Source organism: Melozone crissalis, unplaced genomic scaffold (assembly GCF_028551555.1).
Source record: "Melozone crissalis strain CALT ecotype California unplaced genomic scaffold, PUWL_Pcris_2 ptg000027l_1, whole genome shotgun sequence".
NCBI lineage: Eukaryota > Metazoa > Chordata > Aves > Passeriformes > Passerellidae > Melozone > Melozone crissalis.
Window position 1 is genome coordinate 71,199,055 of NW_026535805.1, and position 21,651 is coordinate 71,220,705.

Genomic DNA, 21,651 nt, shown 5'->3' on the forward strand with positions numbered 1-21,651 from the left:
ATGTGTACCTGCTGCTTAGGTAAATCTGTCTTTTCAGCCTTTTCTCCTTCTTCTTTGCTGAGTGTCTTGCTGAGGTTTGACACCCATTTCAGTAAATCCCCAGCTTTCTCAACATGTTCCTTCTTTTCCTCTTCCATTGATTTCTGATGAGTGTCATGAATTGTAAAGAGACATGTAAATGTAAATTGTTGCAATATGTAACATTAATGTCTGTAGAAACACAATTCTATCACAATGCCATTATTATCACCACATAAACATAAAATTATTTCTTTTTTATTTACCACCACATGCATTACTATGACACTTTGATGTAGGAACAAAAATGGCACATAATTAAAAACAATAATAAAAGAATACCTCAATTGATTTTTAATTATGATAAATGTGCTTATTCATACACACATGCAATCATTATAAAATGATTGATAGCAAGAAAAAGCATAGCTTCCCAGCCATTACTCAGCAGATAAAATCTCAAAAGCATTTGCATATAAAGTATCTTTGAATTGCTGCCTTTGCATTACCCTCAAGTAAGGATATGTACAACCAGTATGGCATAACAGTATTTTGCACATTATGCACATGAATTACCAAATTACAATTAGGAAGAATACATTGCTTTTATGTCTACAGAAACAATAAAACATAAAAGTAAAATACTGAGACATTTAATCTTTTTCTGCACAGGAAAACATTCTCCCTTTCATATAAGTACAATCTGTTAGGTCGACACTTATCAATACTGAGAAAACACAGTCAAGCCCTTCCATGTACCATAAGTACAAATTAAAACATTTTATTTCAATGAATTTCTTAAAAATTTGATATGTAATTGTAATTCATTTACCTATTAGAGAAGAAGACAATTCTAAGAAAAAAAATAACATGAAATTGGAGAAAAACTCAGGACAGGAAACACAACTTTCTGGCATAAGCGGCCCCTTAAAATTAAAGAAATACTAGTGTGAGAAAAAGTACTGATGCATGTGTGCTTACTACACTGCAGGTTTAATTCTTGTATATATTATCGCCACTCTTGTAAAACAAATGGTATCTGCAGACTCGTAATTTTAATTTAAGTAACAAGTCACATGAAATACTGCACTGTGTTCACTCACAAAATGGTCAATCCCTCTCAACCTTATTGTAAGAATATGAGTATTGTCTCACCTAAATCTACCCACTTTGAACTAATACTAACTTCATCAACTTCAGTATAATTTCTCATTTACACTACCTGCAGGCAAAGTAATGACAGACAAGGCCTTCAGGTAAAGACTGAACACATAGATTGCATTTTGAAATTATGAATCTGCCTATCTATAAATTTCAGTTTTGCAATAAGTAATATCTAATTCCAGTTTCAGTGGTTTATGCTAATTAGTTTTTCATAACAATTAGTTTTACAGCAACTAATTATTGCTAGAAAACACCACTTACGATTTTCCATAAAGGCCATCACAGATATTTTCCTTAACTTGAACAGGTTTTAAAGCAGAGCCCAAAAGAAGTATTAATATCTTTTGTCCACTATGAATTATAGTAAAGACTGGAAATTCCTGTTTTCATGGGCTGAGCTGCTTCTAACAACCGCAGCCCAGTGTGGCAATCAAAAACAGCTCTATCTAAAGCTTCTTTGTAGGTTATCTTCTTCTTAGTTTTGGGGCACGTTAAAACTTTGCCGTGCAATTTTTCATCCTTCATCTTTGTAGCTGTGATAGCATCAATAATACCATTCTTAATTGCATCTTCCATTGTGAGTCTGGAATGAGACTTTGGATCTATCAAGCCACCAGTCAAGTACTGATACTCCAGGCAGCGCATGCCCATGTCTTTGTCTATGGCACTTAAATGCACGGCCTCAACAGCTGACATAACAGTGTTCCTTACAGGATGAATGATCCCAGTAAAGATCAGCTCACACTGCTGGATGTGCTTGGCACAGCCATCATCAATTAACTCCCTTTGCAAAGCCTCTGAAACACTGTACTTTTTCCCTGTGAATGGATCAATTACACCTCCTGTACTAACCTGAGCTTCAAGACATCGGAGGGCAGTAACTCTGTCCACCAAATTTTTGCGTGAGGCTTTCAAGACTGGAATTCTTTCATTGGTTTCAGAAAGCCAGAACCCTGCAATAGGACTGTTTAAATCTTTATTGGGCTGTGAACTGCTAACTAAGATATCACCAAACTCATTAACTGTGATGAGGCCCTCCTTATATTTGCTGACTAACGCTCTGTCAATTCTACCCTGATTTAAGGTCTCCTCAATATTAAACTGTACACCCGTTTTAAGATCTGTAAGCAAAAGAAAAGAATTTCCATCAGAGTCAAAACACGTAGACTCCTTCCAATCAAATTCCTGTTTCGAAAGCTCAAGATATGTAGCTTTATCAATATAATTTTTTTGATAAGCCTCATATGAAGTCATTTCACTTCCTGTGTCAACATTTATTACAGAAGTTTTATGACTTTTCTCTGCTGATGGGCTGCTTATTTTCCTTTCACCAACTGGAAGCAGAAAGCATTTACTGCTTACACTGAACAAACACATTTTCAGCAAATCACAGTAGTACATAGCTTTCCTGTTATTTGGATTGTGAAAACATTTTGCATTACTTGAAGGCTCATGCAAAAATTTTAAAATTGTGTTATTAAGCAAGCCAAGCTGCACAGCAGCTTCTGGAGGTACACGAACACTTCTTACAGGATCAATAACCCCCCCACATGCAATTTGAGCCTCAAGGATATTTTTACCTTTTTGTCTTTCTAAAAGTTGAGCTTCCACAGCCTGAAATACAGACAGCACTTTGCCAGAACAGCAATAACCCAGAACAGCTTTCTCTGCCTCAAGCAGTCTACTCTTGAATTCACTATCTGCAAGCCCTCTAACAACTGAATCATCAACAGAGAATTTCTGACCTGTTGTGGGATCAATAATGAAACCAGTAGCTGCTTGGGCCTCTAAAAATGCTAAGGCCAGTGCTTTTCCCATTATTTTTTTCTTTGCTGCCAAAGCAAAAGAGAGTATCTCTTTGCTGGATTCAAGGTACAGCCCAGCTATAGCTGTAGGTTTAGTTAAAAATTTTTCAAGACTTTTCTGAACCTCACCAACAGTTTTCTGCCCTGCAATGAGCTGCTCAACAGTGAGCCTGTCTAAAAGTTTAACTTCAGTCAACTGCCTGGCAGTTACATCATGTCGGAGACCTTGAAATTTAATAGCATCATATTCCTCTGTAAAACATTCCAGCTGAGTAGCATCATCAGCAGTCCTCAAAACCTCTTCTCCTAAGAAAGAGCTCATCTTTGCAAAGTCTTCTTTCCTAAACCCTTCTGAAGTTTTGTATCCCTGAAACATTCTCTCTTCATTACCAAAAGTCTTGTCGTTTTCTTGGTTTAATGTTGTGACTTCAACATGCATGTCATAGTGCTTGTTCTTCACTATCTGTAAATAGGAAGTTTTTGACACAGTGAGAAATACAACTGCAGACCATGCTGTACACATAATTCACTCCTAAATCCACCACCAGAGAAACCAAAGGAAGAACTTGAATACAAGTCAGAAAGGAGAACCACTACTAGGATTGGCAAGCAAAGATATATAAATAGCTTGAGTTTTGAAGTGCATTTGCCATTTCAAATATTTATTCAATAACAGAAATATGACTAGACTAAACATCAGTAACTGTTGTTTGTAACTATATGAGCTTACTGCTGTTAATCAAAACTTACTTTGACCAATAAAGATACAACAGTGTATGTGAATTCCTATTTTCAATACAGATTTTTAAAATAATCTTTCTTAGACATTAACAAACCTGGTAGTAAGATCTAATATAAAGCTTTTTGTGTTAAGTAAGACAGAAGGGGTTCCCTTCACCAAGACATGAACATTAGAAATACTAAACAGTATAGTAATAGTAATAAAGCATAACCAAAACCAGCCAACCAAATGGACTAGTAAAAGGCACCGTTAGGAAGGCAAACCCTCACAAAATGTAGTGTGTACCTCCAAGGGATGCAGTTTTACCAATCCTAATTCATGTTTTGAGTCTTCTCCATGTCTAATGGTTTGTCTGGAACTGTGTAGGTTCCTGTTCCTCAATGTGTCCCTTTCAGATGTTCCAGAGATTTGGCTTGCTTTATCAAAAGTTATCTGGAACTGTGTACTTGTCTGTGAAACAAACTCCGTAAAAGACTGGGAACTTGAATCTTCTAATGATTGGTTTATGCTTGACATCTGAAACTGCACCCCTCTTGGCATTGTGTCATCAGCACTCACATACAATGTATTTTCTTCTATTTGATCAGATTTAAAACCTGATCTTTCCTGTTTCTGCCTTAACAAAGGTGACGTACGTGGAGGAAGCTGTTCAAATTCTTTAGCGGCAGTCTCACTCAGGTAATTGAAATCATTTCCTCTTCTCTCACAGCTCAATTTAAATCCAGAATCTTGGAGATTATTGTTTTGCTGAACTTCATTCTGAAATGAAAGAAATCTATGTTCACTCTCCCTGACCTGCAGATCCATCTTCTGTTTCAAGCTCTCAACCATGCGCTTCTGCACTTCCAATTCTTCCTCGAGTTTCCTGCACTTCTGGTGACAGTCCATCTCAGCCTGCTTCCCTTGCTGTAGTTGTTCGTGACATTTTTTGAGCCTTTCTTGCAGATCTTCCATTTGCCTCTTGTACAACATGATGTTTTCCTCAGCCATATGCTTTTCTTGCTGAAGAGCAACACATTCTAGTTTTATACCAGATATGTCCTTTTCTGTCATGCTATGGGATTCCAGTAATTTTTCAACTTTTTTCCTAAATTCCTCTGCAGAGTGTTTAAACTTAATGGATTCTTCCTGAAATAGAATCATCTTCTTGCGTGCCATCTGTTCATCCAGAGTCTTCTGATGGAGTTCGTCTTGCAATTTTTTTAATTTGCTACTTAGTTCTTGTATGTGAGCTTGTTGTAGTGCCATCTTCTGCTCACTCATTCTCTTTTCCACAGTTAGAGCATTCATCTGAGCATTTAAATTTTTAACCTCCCGGTCAATGCTAAGGGCAGATGCATTTTGTTTATCACATTTTTGTTTATAGTCACTAGCTAAGTCTTTTGTTTTTGCAAGATCAACTTCTAGGCTTTTGATTTTACATATGAATTCTTGCTCAATTATTGTTTGTTTGTGCAATTGTTCATTTGTTGTACGCAATTGTTCTTTGAAACCATCTGCTAGGGCTTTCAAAGCATCATTTTTCCTCTGAATATTTTCTTTTTCCAAAGCCATCTTCTCTGATTCAGACTGAATTTGCTTCATCAGTAGTTTTGTTTCAGTATTCCATTTATTAAGGTCTTCTATCTGTCTTTTCAATGTTTCTGACACCTGATTGCTTTTGGTTAATTCATTCTTCAACATCTGAATTTCATGCTGGTTTTCTTTCTCTACTTTAGTTTTTTGAATCAACTCTTCTTTAATTTTCCTATATTGGTCTTGAAGATTATTTGCTTCTCCTTTACATGACTGTGTTCTGTGTTCAGCTGCCAGCTTCTCTTTTTGAAGAGAACTGATTTGTGAATTTAAATGTTTGATAGTTATTTCAGTTTTTGCCTGCGATCTGGTTATTTCCTCTATTTCTCTTTTTAGCTGTGTCTTTTCTTGCTGAACAGACTTCAGGTCCTCCTGATAGTTCATCTTAAGTTTTTTAAGTTCCATATTTTCTTGCATGACCTCCTCAGCTTTACCTGTGGTTCTCTGTAGCTGCCTGTCCAGTTCTTTCAACTGTTGCAAATATCCCAGCTCGACTTGGTCTTTTTCTTCCAACTTAATTTTTAGGCATTTAAATTCACTGTTTACTTTATCTAGTTTTTCTTTTAATAAACGAGACTTTTCTTCTGTCGATGATTTTTGAAGTTCAATTTCATTCAGTTCATATTTCAAGTCTTTAATAGTTTTATCGGCTTTTTTGTTAGCAAGGGTCAACTCATCTATCTTTTGTTTAAGCTCTTCTACTTTTTTGGCTTCTAGTTTCTTCTGGAAGCTCATAATTTCAGAATCAATCCTACACTGGCTGCCTTGCCCAGCTGTGAAAGTTGGCAGGGAAGTTTCTCTAGTCACAGAGTATGTGCCTTCAACAATCTTCCTTCTGGATTCAGTTGTTTCTCTTTCTTGCAGTTTTATTTCGGATAGGTTCCCTTTAAAGTCAAGATCTTGTTCCATTTGCTTGATGAGCTTCATAAGTTTCTCTTCCCCATCTGTTTTTTTCTTCAGTTCCTGCATCAAGGTTTTTTTTTGTTTCTCTAAATCATGAAGATTAGTATCTTTTCTTCTTAGAAGGTCTTCAAGGTTTCTTCTGGTAAAGGTGCTTTCTTCTATTTGATTTCGAAAAGCACGGAGGTTTTCTTCCAGTATACTCCTTTGTGTCTCTGCCTGAAAAATGAACTGCCTAACACACTCCAACTCCTGCTCTGCATCTGCTTTCTCTCTCTCAATGCTTTCTAGATCTATACGACACTGCTTTGCCTCTTGCTCAGCCTTGGTCTTCTGAAGACAGATCTCTTCCATCTCCTTCTGCTGCTTCTTCCGCTCTTTTTCTGCAGCTTCTCTCACTTTAGGGAGCTCCTGTTCCACTTGGCTTTTTTGTTTCTTCATATTCTCCAACATCTCCTCAAGTGTTTTTACCTTTCCCATGAGTTTTTTATTCTCATCAGCTGTGCTATTTTGCTGTGCCATTAGATCAGAATACGCCTGACGTGCGGATGCTTCCTTACTCCTTAAAATCTGTAAAAGAATAAGGTAAGTTGGAATGCGCTTTTTGTAATACAGCATCCGGAATGTATTAGGCTCTTAGAAAAGCAGAAGGGAAAATACTTACTCATGCATACATGGTATGTCCAGAAAGCAGGATGAGCAGTTCCCACCACCATCACCTTCTCTTGAAGGCTTCAGGAAGTTACCATTAGCTAAATATGAAACCCTTGGCAAAGATATCCACAAAGCGAAGAAATCCTGCAGCCTCTCACTTCTGTCAGATGCCTCTTAGCAGAAAGCAGCACCAAACAGCTCACTTTGGCTGTCTCTCCAAACAAAGAGGCAGAGCAAACAATGACCTGAATACAGTGTGCAAGAATTCCCAAGGAGAAAATGGCCTACCATTTCTCAATCAGTTCAGCAGGAGCTGGAAGAAGGATTTAAGCTTGCAAGCACAAATGACACAAGAAAAGTTTGGAAATCCCCTCCAAGAAAAGAAACAGTATCTTAGAGCCAAGATGCAGCAGGTCCATAAATATCCAAACCCCCACACATCTGTGCTCCAGGGTGTGCTCCCCAGCCCCAGTGCCCCCACTGACCCGGCTGGGGGACCAGCGAGAGCACAGCTGCTCTGCAGCACAGACACACAACTGTAAACATGGGAATTAGGAAAATCCCAATGAAAACCAGCTGGCTGGTAGTCTCCATATATTGGCAGATCCAGAGCAAGTCTTTTGAGCAAGGAGTGTAATCACCAGCGATAATATGGTTGAAACTATACATACCTTGTCTTCATTAGCACTGCTGCGGTGCTAAGTTACCAAATGTGAGCTAACATGAAGTAAGAACACACCTATATTCCTATGATCATACAAACAGGGCTTGAAGGGTAACAACAGCAACATTTTCAAACAAACAAACCATTGGGTTACTTTAAATTTTCCAGATTTACTTGATTTTTTGTATGATATCTGAGACCTTTCTTAAAAGGCTAATGCAAAGGCAGCTTGTCCAGTTCCTCTCCATATTTCCCTGTATTATAATTTTGAACAGCCCCCAATACAAACAAAGTATGTAAATTGATTTGTTATCAGATCTTTTATACTCACATAAACACAAAATCTAATGTATTATGCTTGAAAAAGAAGACCTAAAAATGTAGTACAGTAACAAACTGCATCTTCTTAGATTTCATTTTTCTAGTCAACATGCTGAGCATCAGTTGGGTGGAGAAAAGGATGGCAAATATTAACATCAAATAAACAAAAATATTAATTTCTAAGAACTTAAAAATCTTAAGCACCTCAAAATGTACAGTAATTGATACATGATTAGCATATTCATTGTTTAAATTATGCTCAATCAATCTTAAATCACTTGACCTTGACATATTTTGTGATTCAAATGCTGATTTGCATTGATTTAGAATCATTCTTAGATTAACTCTTTCATTTGCATTGCATAAAAGCTCTGGTACCTTAAAAACAGTTGTGCTCCTTTTCTCTTCATTATGTTTCTCTTTCTTTTTTTGCTTTTCTTGTTTTTCAAATGAGGCTTTTATGCCTACTTTTTCACTGAATATTTTCTGGAGTTCAGTGGTTTTTCCAGGGACCTTTGTGCTATTACCCTCATCACTACTGTCTACTTCTGAAACTAGCAATAAATCTTTGCATTTCTGACCCTGTTCTAGCCTGTCTTCTCCACTCTGCTTCTTCCCACTTCTATTTATGCTGTCCAAACCATAAGTGTTACCCTGTGGCATTTTCTTCACACTTACTTTTTCATAGTGACTTAAAAGCTTTTTTGTTAGTTCATGTTCCGATAATGGAAAATAATCCTCTCCTCCAGAAAAAGTTCCCGAGAGACCTAAATTTTCATTTAAATCACCAGCACTTCCTAACAATTCTGTACCTAAATGTTGATTGTTCTGCAGTGGTGATACTTGAAAATCTAATGGATTGGATTCAGACACTTTTGCTGCACAGTCACTCTCTGAAATATTTCCTGAAGAAAGAGCCAAAATTTCTTGCTCTTTATCCTTGGCTTTATTTGAATTTAAATTTGATTTTTCTAGGATTTCATTTTCTACTAGGACGTAATCTTTATTCAGAGATGCTTTCTCCAGTTTGTCAATATTCCTTTCAACACTACAATAAACACCTGGATTACTCATAGATTGCAAATTTAACTTAGCATTCTCACTTCCATTGTGCACTGCCAGCTCTCTGAAAGAGGACGCAACTTTCTCTAAAGATGTTGCACCTGTTGCACGTGAAAGAGAATTACCTTTTTCATCATACACTTGAAACTCTCTCTCTTCAGAGCTTAAAGTATTATGGCTTTTGCTTTCTGTAAGGCACTGCTCTTTATGCTGACACTGAAAATGAGTTCTCTGTGAAAAATGTTGCTGTTTGTAAGGGCTGATACCCAGGGCCTGCTCTGCAGTTTTTGGAGTTACTTCAGCTTTCTTTGTTATTAGGTCAAAATCAGTTTCTGATCGCATCTCACATACTTCCTTTGTTGAAACATCACTTCCTGCCCTTCTTGAATTTTTTCTTCCTTTGGTTTTGTGTATCATTTCCACTTTAGGCAACTTCTTTGATTTCCCCTCTGTTTTCTGTCTCTCTCCATTAGCAATTTGCTCCTTTAACATTTCACCAGGATCATTGTTCACACTCACACAGATTTCAGTTGAAACAAAACAATCTTTCCTGCCATTTTTTTCTTCTTTAGTTTGATTACCAAAACCCATTAAACTCTCCTGCTCTGTATGTAGCTTACTGTCTCTGTTGCCACTAATGCTGCTTTCTTGACCACTGACATTTAAAAGTTGCTTAAATGTTCTATCAGTTTTGAGTTTATCATATCTGTCTACATTTAATTTTCTTCTGTTCATTTCCAGTTTATTTTCTGGGTATTCAGGTTTACTGGAAGAGGTCTGGTTTTGCAAATATTCCACATCCATCATGCTTTCATTAGGTTTCTTTTCTTCTCTCAATTCAAGATCTTCATTACATCCCAAAGGTTGAAAGCCTTCAGCTGACTTCACAGGTTGCTGGAGTTGATTCTCTCCTGGTAAACTCTGAGCATGACAGCACATGGATTAAACTGTGATATGATGGAAAGTTTATCTTTCCCTTATTCTCTGTTTTCTTAATGCCATTACTGAGAGTTAGAAAGAAGGACTGACATAAAAGAAAATCTTGGAAGAATCACAGACTTTAGAGGTCTGTGAAGAATTTTTCTTCCCGGAAGAAAAAAAACCCTCATTCCTCTTTTGAAAATTATTATTCTTTTTCTGATTTGCTACCCTGATTAAAGAGAAAAAAACCCCACTATATTATTTTGAGACTGGAAACCTGCTTAGGTTATCTTCAAAGAAGCTACCAAAAATTTAGAAGGCTAACAGAGGAGGAAGGAAGATGGGGGATACTTGATTTCAAAAAAAAGCAGCCCTGGAGACACAGAGCAGACAAACTGTAAACATTTTGGAAGATTCCACTTGTTCTTGAAGAACATGAAGACTACTGACATTCACAGATTTCCTGATCCTTGTTATTTCACTGACTTTTTATCCTTGATGCTATTATCATTACTAGTCATACTAAATCCTCAGTTATAATGGCTACTTATCAATAAATATTATGTATTTCCATCAGTTTGCTCCACCACTTGATGATGCCCAAAGACACATGCTGGTTTTAGTGTTGGTTCACAGGTATTCAACATCAAGAAAAGCCAATAAAGACAAAATCAGCACCAGATTTATATAACATTCATTTAGGAACTGGGTTTTTTCTTTAACAATAACAATAAAATTTATACCCATATGGTAGTATTCTCCAAATTTATCCAATTTATTAAAAAAAAATGTAGTCTTTAAGAATTACTAAAAATTTTCTTTTTCTGAGAGACAGTTTTCAAAAGAAAGTGAAAAATTTAGAGGGTTGGTTTTTTATTTTCTCTCTCAATTATTTGGAAGGTTTACTCTGCAGCAAACATGTATTTTGAAAAATTCATCTGCCTAATGTCAATAACGTACTCTTGCTAGTAAGATCCAACACTAAGCATAAATAAAATGCTGTCTGACCCCAAGGAATCAATACAGTAGAAAGGCAGGAGGAAAAACAAATCCTGAACAGATCAAACTAACTTCATAAATTAATTAAGAAGGTATCTCATCTCCCTGTTGAAAGAACTTGTCAGTTAATTGGACTAATCCATACCATGGAATATTAAAAATATGTATACATAGGGTATACACAGTGAATTTGCCTTCTTAATGTCTGCTTTTATCCAAAAGTTCAAGCCCTAGGGTATTAAAATTGAACGTATTAGTATTTAAACTTTAACTACATCTCCATCAGAATGCAGCAAATCATATGATCATTCTAGGTGGAAGAACTGGTAGAATGTATAGATGGTAGAGGATTTTGCTTATCTGAATGGTAACAGTGCTAACACTGCTGCATTCCTGTTCAATGTGCACTACAGAAGGAATTTTAGTTTTCCACGTCTGCTGGTAACTTTGTGAATTATTCCAACAGGTACATTGCTCTTTGTTTGCCTAGATGTTCTTTTTACTTTGTTGACTGCCAGAGAATGACCTACCTCTTCCTCCTCCAGTCTTTTCAAGGAATCACCTGCAAACTTAATGTATTGGGTCATCAAGGTCACTAAGGCAGTGTACCGAGTCCGTAGATCCATGAACTGTAGAGGAACAAAAGGGGGGGTAAGTGTCACAGAAGTAAATACTCCCATTAAGCTTCAAAGAAGTGATAGACACTGCTCTAGAATCTATCCTGATTTTGATTTCAAAATCATCATTGTGGAATCCAAAATTCTAATTTTAATTCCAAGATTCAACGCTGTCAACAAGGCGCACTCGAAAAAATATATCCTAAGGATTTATGAGCAGATCCATAAGAAGAAGAAACAGAATACAATATTTTGACTTTGCAGTTGATTCTTCCCCCTGTAAGAAAAGGTTTCAAGAGGGAGAAGCCATGCTTGTCACTGCTCCTCTCTCTAAGAGGTAGCAGGGAGACAGATTTATCTTTCTCACCCAAATGAGGTTGATTTGCCTTAGAATCTATCAAAGCGTTCAGATCCAGTAAGTTTTACTATGGCCAAGATGAACTTCTTGTTTACTGTGATCAAGATCCAGTCTAGAGGTAGTTCTAAACAGTTTTACTGAGGCACAGTTCTCATACAGCTTTCTATCATTTGGGTGACTTTTTTTAATCAGCTGCATTATGCTGTCTTGCTACCAAACTGCAGCATAAGGAACAAGAGAATATTTGTTATACCATGTATCTATAGAGAAAAAACCCAGACTTTTTTGGATTACCGTATTTAATAATTAATAAATCCAAAACTTAATTCTTGTGTTTACTCTGTTTCAAGCAAAGACTCACACTTTCCTGCCATAAGAAACCCATTTACCTCTTGAATAATGAAGTCTGATGAGCTTTGAATTCTTCGTCGCTTTACTGGAGATTTTTGTTGGGAGTCAACCATGGCTCTGTAGGTCATGGTCTGCAACTCATAGTCCTATACAAAATACACAAAATCATTAGCATTTTACATGATACTGACACTAAAAGATAGGACTGTAAGAGTAATGCTATTGTTACCTTCACAGCAGCTGAGTATTGTTCTGAATATTTCTGGCATTCATCTATTTTGCTTTGTTTCATTTCAATCTCAGAAACCAGCATCTGTAAATTATGAATGTACATTTTCAGCTTAAAAAGTTACTTTTATTACCATTATAATTAACATTTCTACTTTATCTAACATTATCTAACATAAATAGATGGCTCATTAACATCTACTTCATCTAATATGCTCCTATCCATATGTGTACAAGTAATTATGCTCAAGCCTATGTCCTCAGCTTAATCAGATTTACAGTACAGAAGTAGTGAAAAAACCTGCCACGTTAATAGTTCATGAATGAACTTAAAATCAGGAATATATCATTACATGCATATAATTTATTATCCAGTCTATTTATACTGTATTTCCTTCTTGCAGGAGACACATGTTGAGTTTAGCTCTGCTTCCATGAAAATATTTCTACATCCATAAATAAAAAAACAGCACTGAATATGGAATTATGTGGTAAGGCAAGTCCAGAAGTTTTAAGGTTTTGATGTTCTTGCACACTTGAGGACCAAACAATTTGGTCTATATGACAGTAACAATTATCACTGGGTGATATATTCATGGCTGCACTAGAAACACAAAATCATAAAATCTGGTGATTACTTGGAGCTTTACAGTAAGGGCTGATGGGTATAAGCCATTCATATTAATAAACAATATTGAGATCACTGATATTTTAATTCTTTGGTCAGTGCTTACCACAGTGGTTTGCCACAATGACACCCCCTTCATACCTTGTGTTGGTTCAATTGCTTAGCCAATGCTTTGCTATTTTCAGGGTGTATTTCTTGAATCTTTCGCTGAGTATCTTCCACTTGTTGAATCCAAGTGTCCAAAGAATTGTAAGTATCTTTATAATACTTCAGAGATTTATTAATACCTTCTAAGTCACGCAACCTGATTTTATTTTATAAGATAAAGCAAAGGGGAGAAGATTATTATTAAAGACAAAAAATACAACACTAAGGCAAATACAGCTTTAAAGGCTTTAAATGCCTTAGCTCTGTTATAGTGCACAGCATAAAATCTGGTGTGACACTAATTAAACAGCAAATTCACTTCTCAAACACTAGGGCTTCCCAGCTTGAGGAACTCTTTCCATTTGTCATAAAGGACATCCAGGAGAGATCCTACTATGCAAGAAACTCTATATATCCCTCATTAGAGTGTTCAACTGCTTGAAGCTCCAGGAGCACTGGAAACCCCAGGAAAGAGGGAGGGCTCTGCTACAGCAGTCGGCTCTGTTACAAGAAGGGAGAGTATTTAAAATGTGGCCTATGAATCAAGAAGGACAGTGCCATCCTGGAGTCAAGTAGTGGTTCACCATACTCTCCCATAAAACAGCAGGAGTTACACTAAAATTGAAGACTGTAAATATGCTAATGTCCAAAAGTAATTAAACATATACATCTAATTTTAAAACATGGTTTTGACCTAAAAAGAGAGGTCTGTGTATTTCTTTAAAGTAATTTCCATACTGAGGGAGATACTGACAGTTTTTCTTTAATGATCCTAAACTGTTACTTGTTATCATGGTGTGATTTTGGTGGTTGCTCTGTGCAGAGCCAGGAGTTACACTCGATGATCCTTGTGGGTTCCTTCTAACTCAGGATATTCTATGATTCTATTTAAAAGATCATATAAATATAACCACTCAACACTGCAGAATAAACAGAAATATACAACCTTTTACAGTTCAACTTGGAACGAATACTTTGAATTGCTGTAGTGCTGTTCTTAAGATGCCAAAAGGAGATTAAAAAAGAGCAAGCAAAGGAAACTTTTTTGCTCAGGCTTCATACTTAATCATGTTTTAAAGCTAAAAACCATGAAAAAGAGATAGGATCATGAAAACTGCAGCCAATATTTGTACATAGGTTTTGTATAATGATTATCAGTGTCAAGTTGGTAGGAAGAAGCAGAGATAATATTTACAGAAAGCAGCTTGTTTAAAACTCTGTACTGCAGTTACCACAATCTGTCCTGTTCATACCAGAAGTCACTATGTATTAGCAGTCATTTTTCAGCATATTCTGTTCAGGATACAGTCCTGGCAGGAGAGCATGTGGTTCATGCTTACTCTCTTGAAGAAATAGGAACACTTCAGTACCTCATAAAACCACTGTTTAATAATTTAAATTATGTCACACTAACAACTGATGAAAAATCAGAGGTTTTAGCTAGCTATTCTGCAGCCAGCTTTAAATGAGTGGCCTTTTTCCCATCTTCCTTCTAACTTCCAGCAATGTTGAACAGACAAACTAAACTAGTTAATTACAAGTGAATAACTTCAATATTGCACCTGAATGTACATTCACTCCTCAGAAAAGGAGGACAAAAATGTGACAGGTTGTTGTGTGACTTTTACATCAACAGCGACATCTTCAATGTTCTTTTTCAGGCTATCTATAATGACAAACTAAAGTACATTTCAAAGGAAATCAGTTCAGACTGCACAGTACAGAATTCTTCAACACTTGCCCAATACTTTTTCCTTCAGCCTCTACAGTTCTGCTTCCTTTACATACAGGAAACAGGACTGTAGAGACTGAAGAAAAAAGCATTTCCAGGAATTTCATGTACGGACATCTTCAGAAATACAGGCAGGTGTGTTTTGCTGTATCTGCACATCTGCATAGGCAGGTGCACTTGAGCATCATTTTTCAGTATCAACTTGACAGTAAAGGGCTGAAATCAGAGCACTATCTCTACTGGATATTAAAAAAAAATAAAAGGCACTTCACCAAAAAGTTATTGCACCACAAATTATCACAGATGTCCATGGAAGCTAAGAACTTCCAGACTTAACACTTGAGTAACTAAAAGCAAATTAACATGAATCCAATCATAACTGATGAATCAGCTCACCAATTTAGCCCATCAGAACTAATTATGTGGAGAAACAGATGGTATTTCCATAGGCCTGCCAGCCATTTCTGCAGGTTTCATTTTTTTAAAAGAAAAATGACAATTTATCTCCACTGTGTATCAACAAGTTGTAAGTTTCTGGATCTTGTTCATCTTTTGGAGCTTAAGAGCCACAGGCATTCCCAGTGGAAAAGTAAGGCAAGGTTGCCAACAGCACAATAAAGGTGTTCATCCCAGCACATTCCAAAAACAGTTCAGAAAACTATTCAGACCTGTTTTAACATTCATTTCTGATTGTTTTTCCTCAGAAATAAATTTTTAAAAACAGTCTAAAACATGAACAGAATATAATAAAAAGTCATACAAACCTATTTTCAATTTGAGAATGAACATTTTGCCACCTCTCAGCCAACTGATCAACTTTTTCTTTATGCCAGTCAAAGTCAAGATCACGTTCCTTGTGCATTTTAAACATCTGATCACTGATCATCTTTGCCTTCTGCAGTTCATCCTCTAAGGCATGGAATGTTTGTCTTTTCTCATCTACCTCAGATCTCCATTGCTAGTAGGTGATAAAAAAAAGTTGTAAATAACTCCTAAATTATGACACTATTTTATAAATTAGCATTTTACACATATATGCTGTATAAATGAATAAATAAAAATATTTCAATTAATATTTTATTCTGTTTGCTCAAATACTCAAGTGGCCCTAGAATGGGTCTGAAGCAATAAACTGCAAAATAATTCTAAGTAATAGCAATCCCCACAACACATAGATCAAAACACAGAGATCAAATGAACACACTCATCTTAGAAATTATAGCTTTCAAAAAAAAAATATTAGGCAGATGCCAATCATTCTATCTAGCAAAAAAGCATTACTCATGATTTTTAATATCAAAATGAGTTATAGACAGCAAAAAAACCACTGAATTTCAATCTTTCAATTTCTCAAAGATATCTGCCAAGCTTCTAAGAAACCCTGATTAGAACACTGAAGCAGCAGCAAGAATGTTATTGTGGTCAAATTTACATAACATAAATACATGTTATGTAAATTTGTAAGTATGTGCTACCTTCTGAAGAGCAAAGAAAATCTTACTGCAGCATTTACAAGTGCCACTTTTGCAAGTTCAGATACTTTAATGCAGTTTGCAACAGCAGAAACATGCTTTCAACCTATCCAAATCCTAATGCTCCAAAGCAGCCATTTTTTTCTGAAATGTCAATTCGAATATCACTTCAAACTAAATACACAAGCCCATGTTTGACAGCCTATAGAGTGAAGCATAAGAGAATCAGGTGTTAAAAGACAGATAGCTTTTGTCTTATTTTTTTTATTTGCCCATGAAAAGGCACCAGCCAGCTCTTACCTTTAATGTACCCATCAGATTTTCAATATTGTTTTTGTCAGCTGTTACTGCCTCTTCTTCACACAACTTAGTTTCATAGTGTTTTACTAATGATTCTGCTGTTTGGGTGTTTGTCAGCACCAAATTGATGGTTTTCAATCTGAAAAACAGACCCCCTGTTAACTGAACCATAAAAAATCATAAAAAATAATAAATAAAATAAAACCATAAAATCATAAAAATCAATACCAACACTCAACACATTCATCTTTTTCAGCCTTTTCTTGTCACAGGGCACCCCTTTATACAGTGTTAAAATGTTAATTCCCTTTTCCTTGATCAGTATTATTCATACTAATTGTTTCAATTTAGAGAAAACTATAAACTAAAACATGTGTGATGGAAGACAGCCTAGTACATACTTTTCTATGAAAATGGAAGACATGGAGTAAACTTGGTTCATGTTTTGTATAACGACATTGAGCTCAGAGCGCAGAGTAGGAACTGAAGGTGAACCAGCAGCTTGACTGAAAAACTCTTCACATTTATCTGTGATGACTCCCAAGTCATCCTTCAGCCGATCCAGTTCTTTCTTCAGTTTCTGTAAAATGAAAGGTGACTGATAGTGCTTTCATCCTACATCAACCTGATAGATGCTTTACATATCACTATGAGTACAGGTCTGCCCTCCTTTACCTCTTTGATGATGACACCATTAGAAAAAAATTGAAGAGAAATGTATGTGTAACAGGGAAACTAATGGAGATGCCATTGATCAGCATATTTTTGCTCACAAACATCTTTTTGTGAGCAAAAAGATGCTGATCAAAAAGATGCTCCATTAGTTTCCCTATTACACATACGATTAATGGAGCTTCATATTACACATATGAAGCTAAATATTTGACTCCTCTTTTCAAGGTACACTGCAAACCTTCCTGGCTTACACTCAAAAGTCAGGATATATTTGTTTTTTAAATAAAACTTTTCCTAGGCAAAACAGGCTTTCTCAAAGGCTCACCTCTTGCTCTGAAATCCTAAGCACATTTTCATGTACATCATCCCTCTCCATCGGCGTCCGGATCTGCCGTATTAACCGCTCCTCACAACTCTCCAGTCGTAGTCGGATATTTCTGACTTCAGAGATGTACAGATTATAAATAGATTCTTCCTGCTCCTCTGTTGAGAGAATTAAGGCATATGTTAGCCATCAAAGTCATCATGTCATTTTCACCATAACTTCTCACACTTTATAAAGTCATTCCTCTACAGGTGTTTTCGTGACTGGCCAAAATGCCATCAGCTTCCATCAAAATTCTGGTTAAAAGGCAGAAATTTTAATTTTATTTCTATTAAATCATCTCCTCACACATGAAAAATAACCATCTGTGATCATTCTGCACAGGCATTACTCTATGATGACATTGCTAAATTCAGTGACTGATTCTTTTCATCAGTGGTAGCAGGGACATAAATCCTCTTTCAGATGCACAGTGTGCGACATCTTTCCTGAAGTTGAGTGAACTTTACTAATGAAGTAATCAGCTTTGCAGTACTGTATTTCTTTAAGTCATCAACTACTCAACAGTAAATCAGAAGAGCTATTCTGAGCTTTCTGTTCTCACTGTATTAATACAGTGTTAATTAGAGTTAAGACAGCAGTAACTACAGGCATCCTGTGGAGTCAGGAAAGTAGCTAGGACATTTTCCTTGCCTTAACAGGGTGAAAAAAGTTCTAATTCTGTCACAAACTCAAAGTAATCAAGCTGTTTTTCCAGCATTCAAAAACAAGGAACACAGGACTAAGCAGGGAGCACATAATAAAGCATAGTAAAGCACATAATAAATTCTTAAGTGTAAAATTTCACGTAGCATTCTGTATATTATGTAACACATCAATATTTTTGCATAGCTTAATATATACAAAGTTTAAAAAAATTAAGATCTTCTATACAACAGAATTGCACACATTGTTAAATTACTCTTTTCAAAAGAACACAGGCAGAAACAATATCATGATAAAAAAGATCTCAACATGAAGGACAAAATTTCTCTCATAAGGATATCTTTTGACATTTCTAACCTAAGTTTTACCTCTTTCTGCAGACTTCAGAAGTTCTTGATAGTATTGCTTGCAAACATTAACCTCCCTTTCCAGCTGAGCTGTATCAGAGCTTGTAAAGATTTTGGACTCCTGGCTGTCTTCCACAAAGTCATCAAAGCGGGACTGTAAATTGCTTAGAACCTGCTGATGTTCACCTGGCAGCATTGTCTTTATCTGCAACAGATTACAGACCCAAAGCACAGTCAGCAATGGTGCATCTCTCACACAGTTCCTGTGATGCTTTTTTATCAAAAAGCAATACTGATCAATTACTAAGACGGTAAAGTCAAAGAACTGAGGTTCTGAAAGTTCTCTGTTCCTTAGCTGGAGTCCACTTGACAGCTGATAATTTACACTCAACATAAAATCTTTTTCAATCTTTCCCATCAGAAAAGGCTTCTGTCAAGCCAACCCTACATCAGACTTCATTTCTCTCATCTAACACCATGCAGCAACAAACAATAGCAAGGACAACTAGGGACACCTCAAGAACTATCTCAGATTCCTCTTTCCAACAGCAACAGTGATAAATTAGGTAGGAAAGTGTCATTTTCAGTATTGCAAATACTTCTTGCAACAGTTTGTGCTCTCACACAGTTTTAGTCATCCTGTGACTTCCTAGTAAATGGTTGAGAGCCCTTCCTAGTCATAACACTTACTGAGGCAACATTGCCAGCTCGAACAACTTCAATTTCATTTGTCAGGTAATGCCAGGACACCACACTCTTCATGTTTACATGTGACTCATGCCAAAGGGCCAGAACATTCTGAAACTGCTGTTCAATCCTGAAATAAAAAAATTCCAACTTCAGGGTAACACATGAAAACAGGTTAAAAAAACCAAACAAACCAAGAAACCAACAACAACAAAAATAAACCCACCAAAAAACTGTGAGATATTATTTTAACCCAAGTTTCATGTAAATAGGTGTTAATAGAAAATAGTTAGTTTTACTTTGTCCCTACCTGTTGGCTGTATCTATTGCTTCTTTGTTTGGTGGAGGAACTGTAAAGCATACAGATGGAACCATGGCCTCATTACCACTGGGACTAATGACTTTCCATTTAGCACGATGGGAGTTGTTTGCTAATACACACTCATCATCTTTGTAAATAGTTATCTAGTATTAACAGAAAAGCAGAATCATTTGATGAGCCAAGCATTACAAAATAATTGTACAAAGCACTTCTGCAAATGCTGTCAACAAATAAGGAACAGAACAACAAAACCAATGTTCCAACCAAAGGATTTGCTCCTGTTTACTAGGGTGGAAGAAATTCACAGCCCAGCTTTCTCCAGGAACATGGTAATTAATGAAACTTTAGCTGAATTCTTACATCTGTAATTGGTTTGAGGAAATTTTAGTTTCTAACCTCAATTTGTCTATAGTCACAGATGGCTTTAATTGGAATGGATGTTTTGAGTACACAGTCAGGGTTCCTTGGCTTCAGCTGAATTATTGCCTTTGCTCTTCCCACAAGGCCTGCTACTGTGCTCTTATACTGCAAGAGTTGTTCTTTTTCTTCCTAGAACAGTTAAGAAAAGAATACGTCATCAGAGAAGTCCAGAATACAGTACTGCCTCTTTGATCCTGTTAAGCTTTTTTCCCCCACTGACTCCTTCTACAGTGTTTCTGAAAAGTAACACACTTCACAAAAACAAAGTATCTTTCTGAAGCCACTGTCTTCATATATCTGGTATTGTAAACACAAACAAATAAAACTGTATTTTAAAGTTATGAAAAATAGTAATTTATTAAAAAATTCTGAAAAAAATCAGCATTTTTTCCTTTACTTTATATGAATAATCTTAACACATTTTATATCCCCCCATAACCTACACATTTCTTGTTTCACTGTAGCTCCTGCTAATTGCCTCCTACTAAAGTTCTTACCATGGACTCCTGGACAAGGTCTTCCAGCCTATGAAGACTGCTTGATCTATCACAGCTGTATTTTCGGTATATGGTATCTTTTAAATTCTTCAAATATTCCATGGCTTCTTTGGCATCGCTGAAAAACTAGGATAAAATAATTATCTGGGTTATTTTTAAACAAACTAAAAAATGCAGAATCAGCTACACTGAAGCTTTCAAGTGCTGTCTTTTAAAACAACCTTTTCTCATCACTTGACGTGACCACTGCACCTCACTCAGCTATTCATGATCTCATGTCTCAATGTACTCTTCAAAAAGGCACACACTGCTAACACCAGTTATTCTTGGTACGAGCTACATGCAAAATTAATTCTGCAATTATTGAACCTACAGTTAATGGCCATTCCTGCAATGAAACAATGTTATTAAGCCAATCCTGCTTCCTTTGGAATTACAATTACTTTCATATAGAAAGCACAGACAAATCCTACAACTATGGAAACTACCTGCAAAATCCAAGCAGCACAGCTGGGGCAAACATTTTGTTCAGGAAGGGAAATGAGCTGCCACACCTGGCAGTTCTGCAAGGGTATCTGCACACCCAAACAAGGGTCCTGGTTAGGCCCAGCTGGGAATGGAAATCCCATTCTCTCCCTTAAGCCCCTTTTTTAAATCCAGAATTCCAGTTTCTTCCCCTTGTCACAAGGAGCTCAAATTGCTTTTCCTTCTCCAGTGTCCCGTTCCTAAACTTTGGGATCTCATCCTTCTCAGTCCAAAGGCATCTCACCCCTTCATCACCTCCCTTTCTCTTCAATCAAACAACCCAGAAGACACTAAGGATTCATCCTTATAATTTGAATGTTTTAAATAGGTAGATTTAAAAACAAACAAAACTAACCAAAAAACTCCTCTGTCTGTCATGTTCATGCAAGTAACTCAATCATTTGCTGAGTGTGTGAACGGGTGACAATGAGATAGTCAGAGAGGTGTTTCATGGGATGTTTCTGCTCTCTGCTCTGTTTATTATTAAGCC

At 36.4% G+C, this 21,651-nt stretch overlaps 1 protein-coding gene across 7 annotated transcripts in view; it reads right to left on the bottom strand.

Moving 5' to 3' along the window:
* The window catches only part of DST (dystonin), a 290,047-nt gene that overhangs the window by 115,150 nt on the left and 153,246 nt on the right, over positions 1 to 21,651 (bottom strand). For 6 of the 7 annotated variants that reach the window (XM_054279827.1, XM_054279824.1, XM_054279823.1 and 3 more), the window contains 14 exons: positions 20,637 to 20,762; positions 20,116 to 20,268; positions 19,708 to 19,862; positions 19,401 to 19,527; positions 18,732 to 18,915; positions 17,659 to 17,816; positions 17,060 to 17,238; positions 16,659 to 16,797; positions 15,651 to 15,844; positions 13,149 to 13,311; positions 12,381 to 12,464; positions 12,190 to 12,297; positions 11,356 to 11,454; positions 9 to 143 (listed from right to left, as the gene is read on the bottom strand). In XM_054279827.1, the coding sequence (XP_054135802.1) occupies positions 9 to 143; positions 11,356 to 11,454; positions 12,190 to 12,297; positions 12,381 to 12,464; positions 13,149 to 13,311; positions 15,651 to 15,844; positions 16,659 to 16,797; positions 17,060 to 17,238; positions 17,659 to 17,816; positions 18,732 to 18,915; positions 19,401 to 19,527; positions 19,708 to 19,862; positions 20,116 to 20,268; positions 20,637 to 20,762 (2,004 nt within the window). Of the gene's footprint in view, positions 1 to 8; positions 144 to 319; positions 3,451 to 4,014; positions 6,775 to 11,355; positions 11,455 to 12,189; positions 12,298 to 12,380; positions 12,465 to 13,148; positions 13,312 to 15,650; positions 15,845 to 16,658; positions 16,798 to 17,059; positions 17,239 to 17,658; positions 17,817 to 18,731; positions 18,916 to 19,400; positions 19,528 to 19,707; positions 19,863 to 20,115; positions 20,269 to 20,636; positions 20,763 to 21,651 lie in introns of those variants that run through there. The other variant, XM_054279826.1, reaches the window with a different exon arrangement.